The sequence below is a fragment of the Capsicum annuum genome, chromosome 1 (assembly GCF_002878395.1).
Source record: "Capsicum annuum cultivar UCD-10X-F1 chromosome 1, UCD10Xv1.1, whole genome shotgun sequence".
Taxonomy (NCBI): Eukaryota; Viridiplantae; Streptophyta; class Magnoliopsida; order Solanales; family Solanaceae; genus Capsicum; species Capsicum annuum.
In genome coordinates, this window is record NC_061111.1 from 12,007,215 (window position 1) to 12,020,208 (window position 12,994).

At 32.8% G+C, this 12,994-nt stretch overlaps 1 protein-coding gene across 4 annotated transcripts; it reads left to right on the forward strand.

The window, feature by feature from the left end:
* The first annotated feature begins 4,969 nt into the window (after positions 1–4,969).
* On the forward strand, positions 4,970–12,666 carry LOC107868159 (mediator of RNA polymerase II transcription subunit 32). Of its 4 annotated transcripts, none has more exons than XM_016714768.2 (3): positions 4,970–5,760; positions 7,565–8,048; positions 12,238–12,666. In XM_016714768.2, the coding sequence occupies exon 2, from the start codon at positions 7,611–7,613 to the stop codon at positions 8,046–8,048; it is 438 nt and encodes a 145-aa protein (XP_016570254.1). In that variant the 5' UTR covers positions 4,970–5,760; positions 7,565–7,610; the 3' UTR covers positions 12,238–12,666. The 4 variants fall into 4 exon arrangements, with proteins under 4 accessions (XP_016570254.1, XP_016570256.1, XP_047249851.1 ...); XM_016714770.2 differs by having other exon boundaries at positions 5,379–5,580; XM_047393895.1 differs by lacking the exon at positions 12,238–12,666 and adding an exon at positions 10,813–11,177 and having other exon boundaries at positions 5,419–5,580.
* Positions 12,667–12,994: the final 328 nt, after the last annotated feature.

A 12,994-nucleotide genomic window follows, 5' to 3' on the forward strand; every position in this document is an offset into this window, starting at 1 on the left:
TTATATAATGTTTGTATATGATTAAATTTTGTATTATGTATTTATAACAGTTGTTAAATCTTCTTCGATTTTCTTTTTGGTTACTTCATATTTGAATTTCTTATTGAAAATTCGGATTCCTCCACTATTTGGGATTCCTCCGTCCTTTATCATATGTCTCAAGTTTGAGTTCGAAAAATATTTTGCTTGGAGTGTGGCCTCAAATATGGGTCCTGGAACATGCAAATATTGATTTAGTTGAACTTTAATATGGACTATACATCAAGTGAATTAAAAAAAAAAAAACAGGAAAAGAACAAAGACTATATGTGTGTTTGGATGAGCTTATATTTTGATCAAAATAACTTTTAAGCTATTTTTTACTTTTTTAAGCGTTTGACAAGTTTCAAAATTACTTAAAATAAAGTCAAAAATTGTTTTTTATAATACAAAAACTAAAAACTCCAATGGCCAACTTATTTCTTTTTGGCTTATAAGCCATTGCATTTTGACCAATTAAAAGGTATTTTTTATCCCTCAAAATTCTCTCTTATTTCAAAATTACCCATGTGTAGCTATATTAGTATTTCTTTTGTATGAAACTTCTAATTTATGAAATATGAACTTTTATATATTATTCTCGTTCTTTAATATATTCTTTTAAATTTGGACAATTATTATTGTTCAATATATAATTTCTCTAATAAAAAAATAACTCACCAACCAAAATATATGGAGAATACTCATTGAAGATATACAACTTCATAGATGATTAGTGAACGATCCATCTATATTTCACGATGCAACATTTATATTTGTCAATGTTTTAATAGTGATAGTCATTACTCAATCAACGAGTAATATAATTTCTAATTAAGAGTCTTTTTATCAAACAAATAGTATCATTTGTGACCAACTATTTATCTATTAATGTGATTATAATGATTAGTAATATATATATATTGCTTAATGATTTAAACTCTTTTAACAAAAAAAAAAGGTTTTTTAACGTACAAATTAATAGTCATTCATTAGAATATTATATATATATATATATATATATATATATACATTAATTTTAATTTGAATCATTTTAGAAATAAAAATTAATAATAATCAACTCTGTATATTGTTAACAATTTTAAGGGTATTTCAGATTTTTGTATAAAAAAAATTACTTAAGAACACTTGTTTACCAAATACATCAATAACTATTTTTCAGTTTCAGCACTTTTATCTAAACACATAACTGTTTATTTTTAAAATAGGCAAAATGCTCTTCTGGATATCTGTACTATATCGGTTTTGTAAGTTGAACACTTTTACTTACATGTTTGTCATCTGGACCTTGAACCTACTAAAAAGCAACATTTTAAACCCTATTTTCGGTGTGTGTAACACACTCACCTCCACATCAGCTGTCACGTCATCTTTAAATATTACATTAAATTCCACATCAGCTTCCACGTCATTTTCAATATTACATTAAATGCCACATAAGAAAATAAATATTTAAAAAATAAAAAACTAAATTAAGAATTAAAAAAAAAATGGTGGGGGCTGAGCTTTCTCCTCTATCTCCATGGCCACACTTGCCTCGACACCTTCCAAAACCTGTAAATTTTCACCACCACCACCACACAAACACAACACCATTGCAGGGTATCTCCCATTGCAGCCTCAAGCAGTTCCCATAGAAAAACAGATTACATACAACATGTCATACACACACACATAAGCTGATATATACACACAACAATCCACACACACCGAATTCACAGATTCACACACACAAATTAAGCAAAAAAGGAAAGAAATCAGAGAAGACGCAAAAAGAATGAAGGGAGAGTAGAGAAAAATCGATAAAGGAATTCAAAGAGGGAAAGAATTGAGAGAGAAAGGGGAGATAAGAAAAAAGAGTGACCGAAGAGAGACGCGAGAGAGGAAAAATGCACGGAAGCTCACTGTTTTTGATGAATTCTCGCCGGAAAACCATGACATCTACTCCATCCCACCAAAAATCCGACCCAAAACTTCATTGACGATCTCAAACCGCTAAACCCGACCACTGTTGTCGATTTCGATGTATTATTAAGCTTTACTATGCTTCCAAAATAAATAAATTTATCATTCACAATGTGTGCCCACGAAATTCTTGGAAAAATTTATGTTGGCCAAATGTTTGTTACTAGCTCCTTTTTCTTCAATTCCATTTAATTATTTTAATTTTTTTTATGAGAAGGATAATTCTTCTAATATTTATGGTATAACTTGTTTTCGTATTAACTTTAATAGCTTTTGTGAAGGTGGTGGATGGGGACGGTGAGGAAAGGGGGAGAAAAAGCATGTGTGGAAGAGGAGGAGGAAGTAGGGGGTGTTAATGACTGCCCTCTTTTGAAAAAATAAATAAATTAATATTACATTTTAAAAATAAATTATTTTTATTTTTTAATATAAAATTAATTAAAAAATGACCCCACTCGCAGCTCACGCGCGTGTAATCACACACGTTATCCTAATCAGTTATTTCAATGCCACACGGGCAAAGTCAACGGTCAAAGGATGTAAAATGCTGTTTTTTAGTAGGTGTAAGGGTCCATATGACAAACATGTAAGTAGAAATGTCCAACTTACAAAATTAACATAGTACAGGATACAGAAGAGCATTTTACCTTTAAATTAAGTTCAATATTTTCAAAAATACTTTTAAAGAATTTTTTAAAAAGCCACTTTTTCTTTTTACCCTATCTAAACGGGCCTATTTCTTGTGGCTGCAAATGCAATATGTGTCTTGAGTTATGTTATTTCATCTTGGCTTTACATTTTCTATAATTTCAATTTACCTAATCAGCCCTTAATTTTGTTTAGAATGACAAAGTTAACACAAACTCGATATTGGAGTTTGACCACACCTAGGTTTTCTATTACTCTAACAAATGATAATAATAATAATAATAATAATAATAATACAAAAAAAAAATAATTGGGTTTACATCAAGAGAATTGGCATATGACCACTTCAGAACAATTATTAGTATGAAAAAGTGAGTGTTATCTATCCTGTGATTAGATAGATAAGTAGTATTTGGATTTTTGCAAAAGTATCAAAAACTTATTTGAAATCTTACACTTTTAAAACAAGTTGAGTCTTCATCAAGAATATTTTAAGAGATTGCTAGGTATGGGTGGGGCGCAACTTCAATGATGAGTGGTACATGACAATATATTTGGCACTGTTTTTTTTTAGTGAAGCAAACAAGGAATTATTATAAAAATTGTATCGTTATTAAACAGTTTTGTTATTGAAGCAGATAAGAAATTATTATAAAGAAAAAATACATCATTTTCCCCTCAAACTTATCGTCACAATTCACTTTAGACCTTTAACTTAACATACATTTATTTACCTTCTTAACATCTTTAAAATGTATTAATTTAACCCTTAAAGATGTAATACCACTCTCATAACGAAAAGTGCGTTACAAGCGCCCACACGTCAGCGCCACCTCACCGCTACGTAAATATATTTTTTTAATTTATATATATATATTTAAAAAAAATTTAAAAACACCCCATTTGCTTTCTTCTTCAGCCACCCCTGCCCCTCCTCTCCCGCCCCTTGCCCCTTGCCTTGCTCTTCCTCCTCCTCCATTAAATTCGTCCAACCCCACCCTCTATCCCTGCAAACACCGCCCCTCTCCCCCTTTCTCCACACCACGACATCGATATTTCTTTCTACTCCCGTCAAATAAATTCATTCATCCCCATTCCTGTAAACACTGCCTCCCCAACTCCTTTTTTCTTTCTCTCCTCTGTAAATTTGCAGAGATTTTCTAGCAAATTGGCACTATTTCTTAAACAAATTCATCACACACTATTGTTCAGAATTCTCTCCTACAAATACAAAACGCAGATAAAATTGAAGTCACCCACATTATTCTATTAAATTCTCTACTACCAAATTTTCTTAAGATATGAAAAATCTTTCACTTTAACTATTTAAGAATTTCAGATTCACTTCAAATCAACTATAAGGTCTAGAAGCCAATGAGATTTTAAAGGTTATTTACTTTTTTTCATTGCAAATTCAACGTAAAATCACCTGCAAAATGTCGCCTACCCCTCCTCTTTCTTTCTTTCTCATACTCCATTAAAAAAATTCATCCACCCCACCACCCCCGCAAACACCTAAAAAAATATTAAAATAATATTCTTTTGAAAATTCAAAATGAGTCAAACTCAATATAATCAAGTTAAAAATCGCAACATTTAGTTGAGACATTTCATGAAATATTTTGAAGTCACCTCTAAAAAGACCTCTTCGACTTCAAGGATTGATCTTTCTCAGGTTTTTCTCCAAACTATAAGTGAAAATTTTTATGGTAGACTAAAGTAATTGCTGCCAATTCATTCATATTTCGTAAGTGAAAATAGGACTGAATTAGGGATGACTAATGGATCAGTAAGGAATGTGAATTACAAGTGAAGATTGTTTTTATTGCTGGTTTGGACTTGTTGAAAGAAAGGGGACTGACGATCCAATTTTTGAAGAAGAAAGTTGTGATTTTTTTTTTTTTTTTATATATATATATATATATATATAATAATAATAATAATAATAATAATAATAATAATAATAATAATAATAATTTAAAAAGTGGGATCATTTTTCTTTTTTAAAATAAATACGCATTTTTTTTCTTTTCTTTTCTTTTTAAATTCCACGTCAGCTTTAAGAGGATATTAATTCACTTTAAAGATGTTAATAAAGGTAAATAAATGTGTGTTAAGTTAAAGATCTAAAGTGAATTGTGCCGACAAGTTCAGGAGAAAAATAATGTCTTTTTCTCTGTTATAAAAAGTGCATTGTACATTACATTGAATGTCAAGTCATAATGAAAAGTAAGATTGGAAATTAGAAGAAAAAATTAATTTATATAAATTTTTATCAGATGTATTACAAGTAGTTAGGACTCTTAAGATGAATCACATGCCACAAACAACCTACTTAAAAACTTGTACTCCTCCGTTCAAAGGAAATGATTATTTTTCTTTTTAATTCGTTTCAAAAGAATGATTTTTTTTCCTTTTTAGTAACTTTTTAATTTTATTTTTTCACATAACATATTTAAGAATATAAGATTGAAGGATATTTTGATACATTTGATATTTCTTTAATTTAATACCACAAGATTCAAAAATTTTCTTTATTCTTTTAAATTTTGTGTTAAATTAAATTAGGTCATTTTTTTTAAAAGGAGGAAGTATATTATGTATGACTTGCAAGAGCAAGGGATATATACCTTTAGCATCAGATCCCCAGCTCTCATCCCCTACCCCACCGCCCTCTTTAATTTTTTTTTTAAAAAAAGCAGAAAATAATAATTATATTTTATCAATAAAATGAAAGTTCAGTTAGTCAATTAATTGATCTATTAAATATTTTATTTTTTTTGATTTGTAATGAACATAAATTGGGGGTAAGTAGAAAAAAATGAGAAAGGAGGTTATAAAATAGAGAATCAAAACCCTCACCAGTCACCAACAATTGGAAAGTTTAGGCAGCATGTTCTTTGTTCTTTCCTCTAATTCTTTTTGAAGGTACGTAATATTATTAATTTCAAAACTTGAGGGCAGCTTTGTGTTGCAAATGAAAACAATTGGGGCGCAATACGTAATTATTTCGAAATAGACAGTAGAAATAACTCAAACAGTAGCACTTTTTCTTCCTTCAGACAAGCAAGCAGAGAAAACCCTAGTCCATGATTTCTTGATTTTGAGGTAAAACAGTTAAATTCCTTCTTGGGTTTGTTTTTATATGCAGTATTTTATATTCTTGATGAAAAATCCTCAATGGTTATACAAAGATTCAATTTTTGATTTGCAGTACTTTGTATTCTTGATAAAGGGTGTGTTTTGGTATGATGGAAAATATTTTCTTAGAAAATAAGTTGGTTTTCTACTTATTTTCTCATGTTTGGTTGGTGAGTGAAAAATATTTTTCGAAAAATATTTATGGTGTTTGGTTGGTGAAAAATATTTTCTAGTGTTTGATTAGTGAGTGAAATTTTTTTTTTTTTAGAAAATACTACTAACTTTTAACTAGTATATCAGTGCCTCTATTAACTCAACAATTTGTAAGAACTAATTTAAGCATAACAAATAATATCAATATCGAATACTAAAATATTACAATCACTAAATTTAAGCAACTATTAATTAGCAAATATAGGACACTTTTCAATATTTTTTCAGGACAATCTCAAGATACTACAATCAATAGAAATATAACAGAATGACAAGCTTATTCAACCTCGTGAACATTGATGACAAAATGAAATATGTAATTAGCAAAAGTAACATAGGGAAGTCTTACTCTATTCATATGAAAATAACAATACATTCAACGAACATTGAAAATGGGAAAAATTCGAACTTCACTATTTTTTATTTCAAGCAGTGAAAAATTAAAGCAAAGCACAGCAAAAAATATTTTCGATAATGTAAATTTTTGAGAAATGTGAATTTTTTGAGTCATGTGAATACGAGTGTTGTTGGGGTAGAAAAGAGGGGGTGGGGGTGGGGTCACAAGTCACATTTGTCATTTTCTGGAAAATGACTTTTCTTGGCCCATGAGGGAAGCCATTTTCCCTCGAATTGAGGAAAATGAGTTGTTGTGAAAAATATTTTCCAAACATTTTATTACAACCAAACAAGGGAAAATAGGAAAACATTTTTCAGAAAACATTTTCCATCCTACCAAACACACCCAAAAAGTCTTTAGTGGTTATACAAAGATTCAATTTTTGATATGGAGCCTTGGAGTAACTGGTAAAGTTGGTATCATGTGACCGGAAGGTCATGGGTTTCAGCCGTGGAAATAGTCTCTTGCAGAAATATGAAATAAGGTTGTTTACAATAGACACTTATGGTCCGACCCTTCCTTGGACCCCGTGCATAGCAGGAGCTATAGTGCACCTGCTGTCTTGTACAAAGATTTAATTTTTGTACGAATAGCCTTGGAGTAGTTGGTTAAGTTGTTGTCAATGTGATTAGGAGGTCACGTGTTCAAGTTATGGAAGCAGCCTCTTGCAAAAATGCAAGGTAAGGTTGTTTGCAATAGATCCTTGTGGTCCGGCCCTTATTGGACCTCGTGCATTGCGGGAGCTATAGTGCATCTGGGCTGGTCTCTTTTACAAAGATTCAATTTTTGTATGGGAGTCTTGGAGTAGTGGGTAAAGTTGTTGCCATGTGACCAGGAGATCACGGGTTCAAGTTGTGGTAACAGTCTCTTGCAGAAATGTAAGGTAAGGTTGTGTACGATAGACTCTTGTGGTCCGGCCCGCCCTTGAACCCACACATAGCGGAAGCTATAGTGCATCGGGTTGCCCTTACAAAGATTCAATTTTTATCCGTAAAAACAACCTCTTGTAGAAATGTAAGGTAAAGTTGTGTACAATAGAGCCTTGTGGTCCAACCCTTCCTTGGAACCCGTGCATGGCGGGACCTATATGCACCGGGTGGCCCTTTACGAAGATCCAATTTTCAATGATGGTCCTACTACTTTATTCTCTCCTTATTGTAGGACTTTACAGAGGGTAGTGATCAATTAGTTGTCCAAGGGGCTTCTGATGGACAGTATTGTAGAAGCACTGAACAGTGCATATCAAGACTTTGTTGCAGCAGCAGCTATTGTACTTGAATCAAAGGAGAGTTCAAATGGTCAGAAAACAGCAGCAACTGATGCTGCATTAGAAAACTTTAAGCAACGATGGGAGTTGTTCAGGGTTGCTTGTGATCAGGCAGAGGAGTTTGTGGAAGCAGTTAAGCAAAGAATTGGCTCCGAGTGTCTTGTGGATGAGGCTACGGGCAGTGTTTCAGCGAAGCCTGGGCAATCGGCTTCAAGTGGCCTTCAACCCATTAGTGCTGTTAGGTTGGAACAGATGAGTAAAGCTGTCAGATGTCTAGTGATAGAGCTTCAACGTGGTTCTGGAGCTAGTAGTGCTTCGGCACATCCCAATCCTTCTGCTCCATTTGATGCCAGATTTTCTGAAGATGTAGCTCAATAGGTATACATAAATCTTGCTTGTACTTCTTGTCGTCTTTGATTTTACTGACCATGTTAAATAATCTGGAAACAAATTTGCATTGCTTAATGAACTGTGACTAATAGGCCTTGTTTCCTAGACTTGATGAAACAAATAAGTGATAGGATGTTCTCTTGATACCGAAACTGGTTTCTATGTAAGAGCTGCCATTACATTTTACTCACAAGTGCTTATAATTCCACGTTAATTTATCCCTCAGAGTCGCATAGTAACCATTTGCCCCAGAAGTTTCTATATGAGATTTGCTCATGGTTTTAACTTCTGGGAGGTGCTCCTATAAAAAAAAAAAAAAAAAAACGTCTTCAAGGTGTTTGGTTTGATTGATTCATGCATGATTGAGGTTCTATTTGTCTCCGTTTCAACAAAAAATATAAAAGATTTATCATGCTTATTAAGATGCTTTATCTTCTTTATTAAAAACGGTTCATATGTATGTTGTTTGGCAAGAGAATATGATCATATTTTCCGATAATAATTTAGTATGTGAGTCCTTATGGATGTATGACAAGAAAGGAAATGAGGGGAGGAAATTGAACTTGAACCATCAAGTTATAGGTGAAATGGTCTGCGGGACCCTTGTACTTGTCCGTTTTGTAAAGTGGACACCTTTACTTAGTCCTTTGTCATCTGAACCCCTTAACCCATCAAAACACAAGATTTTAAACCCCTCCTGCCATGTGTGTAGCTCACTCTCCCTAAAAAAAACTACACGTCATACCCACGTTATATAAAGTAATGTCATGTCATAAATATCTTCATTAATTAATTTTTCAAATTATTATATTAAATAAAAAATAACCCACCAGTCAAAATATGCAGAAAACAATCCAAATCACATCTTAAAAAATTACAACTCCACAATGCCGAAACTTCACATCTTCCACAGCTCCAAATCCGAACCACATCTTCTTGACAAAATAATTTCTGCGTTTTTGGAAATTTCTGCAAAATGCAAAATGCAGAAATTTCCACAGCTGCAAATCCAAACCACATCTTCCACCGGAACCGCATCCCCACAACCACCATCACCACCATCTTCACCCTCCCAACCACATCTTAAAACCAAAAAAACTATTTCAATTCATAGTGTATTCGACCTCGGGAACTCATAAACAAATAAAAGAACACAAAAAAGGCTCAAAAATGAGGATTTTTTTTAAAGAACTTACAGCTCCAAAATGCAGAAATTTCCAGTTAACCCAACCCACCATTTCTTCCAATCATCATCAATTCCAATCAAACCCGAATCACCCAAATCAATATGAACCAAGCACCGCAAATCGGGCAATTCAAAAACCTCATAAGCCAATTATCCACACAATAAGGTTGTCGGAACACGGTGGTTGTGGCATGTCGGTGACGGCAGTGGAGGTGACTAAGAAGTGGAGGAGAATCTTAATTTGAGAAAATGGAAAGGAATAATGTCAGTTGTCATTAGTATGCATTTTATGATAAGGGAAATTAATTTTTTCTTTCTTTAATTAATTTTTTTTTGAAAAAGTGAGATGTTGGGGCCTGAACGCACCTTTTATGTTTGCATCGCACGGTTTATGCCACATAGGATGCCATGTCAAAAAAAGGGATTAAAAATTACTTTTTATTGAATTAAAGGGTTCAAGTGACAAAAAAGTAAGTTGAAGTGCCCACTTTACAAACCTAGACAAGTACAAGGGTCCATCTGATCATTTCGGCCTCAAATTATATAACATGGGAGGGTAAAAAGGTTGAACTTTTCATCAACATGTTGCTCATGATGAAAAAGAGTAAAGAAATACACATGGTCTTTCCACCCCTGCCTTTGCCGTGATACACACACACATATATATTCTGTAATATATACAAATCTTTAGCTAAAGCACCCTGAATAGACTTTAGACTAGTCAGTGATGATGCGAGGAAATTATCGTCACCGAGGTCATGACACTCTACCTTGGAAATAAGATAAAGAGATACTAACTTGCCAATGCAATGAAGAGGCATCAAATTATGTTTAAGTCCATCACTTTTAAATGACAGTAAAGGATATGCTTGGACTTCCTTACTCAAAAGGAACAACATTAAGTTCGTGCAAATGTCTACCCTGAGCTTCTCGTCTTCTGGAATTGCTTCATTGTGAACTCATTAACACACTTAGGGATCGTTTGGTAGAGTGTATTAAAATGTTAATGTATGCATTAGTTTAATGTGTATTAGTAGTACCTTCTTTGGTATACCTTTTTACCCTATGTATAACTAATGCAAACATTAGTTATACACTCTATTGTTTATTGAGTTGTGCATTACTAATACCTCAAAATCCATGACATTAGTAATGCAATGAATCTAATGCATGCATTAATATGCTTAAAGACCCTATTACCCCTCAAAAAAATTTCCGCATCCTTTCCAACATATATATTGAGGGTATATGTAAAAGAATTTTTTTTTTTTTAGAAATTATGTAATTCATGTTTTTTTTAATACATCGAGCCAAACACTACATAAGAAAAATACAAGCATAACTAATGCAAGCATAACTAACACAAGCATTACTAATACAAGCATTATTAATACACCATATTTTGTATTAGTCTCATACACTCTACCAAACAACCCCTTATAGGAAAGATAGGTGATAACAAATTAGCAAATAAAGTGAAGGGAACTATGTCTTAAATTATTGAATAACAAGAACTAGAATTACCTCTTAGCATATTGTTATATTGAAGTTTGGTGTAAAGTGTAGATGCTTTATAGTGGTATTGCTTGTGTAAAAGCATGGGGAGGATATGGACTACATTGTGGTTTTGCCTCGAAGTTACAATCCTTGATGTTTGCAACAGAAAACATTCAATGGGTGCTCCCAAGCACACTGGCAGAGACGACAACAAGTTAGATCTTGAGCAATTTAGAAGCTATGAAAGACAGCTCTTTTATGTTTTTGTTTGTTGTGGGAAATAAATAGGACTTCTTTGAAGGGAGTGCCTCTTTGTGTATATATTTGGCTAGATCTTAAGGAGACACGTTTAAGCTCACGAAACACTTGTGTAACAGTGACACCATCTTGATATAGTATTAATAGATTCTTTAGATTTATCTACTTTTCTTTAATTGGCGACAACAGCTTTTCAGTCTTAATTGACTACCCGAAAGTCTTCCTGTTTGCTATATCTTATGTTTACTCTTGTATGTAATAATAAGTCTTTTATTGCTTGTGAAAGTTGGCTATGGCTAGCAGAGCTTTCTTTACTTTAATAATTAACAAATGAAAGTTTACTTATCATACCATTGGAAATTCTTTAATTGTAACATTTCCATTTTGCCCCAATTACATGCTCTTATAAGAGTGACATGGTATTTTGTAGACCACATGATTATTAAGTTTTCTTTGGATACATTATACTGTATGTTTAGCTTCTGAGTAAAAAATCTCTCTTTCCTCCTAAATGTTGTTCTTAATCAAATATCGGCTTAGATAATTAAATAGAGTGAGTACTAGATTTCACAAAAGAATTTATATTACCATATATTTTGAGGTCTTGCGCCATCATCTAACCCCACTACAAGTCACATGCTGATGCAAGTGGTCATAATAGCCTAATCTGGTGATATGTATTGCATAATAAAATGTTGTGGTAACATACTAGCGTTACTTAGAGGAGAGCATAGTTAAGAATAATAAAGTTTTCTGGATTGGAGATAGGACTTTCTGTGCTTTTGATTGTATGGATATATAGTAGTTTGAGCAAGCCTAGTTAATTCAAAAGAACTTCTCGTTACTACCTGCAACATTATAATGATGTTTATGCATGAATTTTTTTGAGAAAGACCTGTTGATATATTGATACTTCAAGTTAATTGAACTTATTTTTTTAATTTGGAAATATGTCAGTTGGCTGGTCTTGTATCAAGTCCTGGTTAAGCGAAAAGTAGTAGAAGCTAACAAAGCCAACTTTAGTAGCATAATATGTTATCTTCCATCAGAATGAATTGCTGTCTGTGAGTAACTACTATTTTCAGCAGCAATTATACACTATGTTCTCACTGATAGAGCTAAGTTTGACCCAACACTTCGGACAGACAAATTAAAACTAGAACTAACATGGTTGGTTTGTATTCTATGTTCGTTGCTCTAAAACAAAGGACAATGCTTAACTGTGAATATTTTCAGGTAACTATAATGTCTGGTAATCAGCAGGGACAAAATTTTCTGTGCCTCAGTAAGCTGCTAAAGTCGTAAGTTTGATGTATCAAGTCATGTTGTGACGCCTGTAGAAGAAATGCTACCAAGTCATGTTGTAATGCTGTAGAAGAACTGCTTGGTAATGATAGTTACTCAAAACAGACCACCCTCCCTCCTCTCCGTCTTACAAGAAGATCTGTCAAGTTTATAATGTAGTTTCAAGGCTCTGAGATTTACTTTTATCGCAGTATGAGCTACATCACTGTTAGCCTTATTCAGATCTCAAATACATCCTACCGTATGTGTAAGCATACAACATATACAAACAGGCTGTATGTATTTGTCTGCTTCGTATAACTATGTTTTCAAGTATTTACACTTCTGAAGTTTGTTATACAAATGAGTAGTGTATATCCATGTCGTAAAGGGCTCAAAGTTAATTGTTTTAGGCAGGCAGGTGTTCATGATATTTATATATTCATCAATGATACATGATTGATTTTATGAGACTTTCGGAAGGAAATGTCTCCGAGGTTACAAAGTGGCTTGTTTGGTAATTGTGTTAACCTTGATGAACTCAGTCAGTAGGCTGGGAATTGTTGCAACAGCAGAATATTATGATTCTTTTTGAGTTTTGCATTCAAAAACATCTTAATTTCAATACACAAATGTTCACTATCCATGTCGCTCTGTTTAAGTTTGTCTCAATCTAATTTTGTAGTAAGGCGCTAACATAAGCTATGCG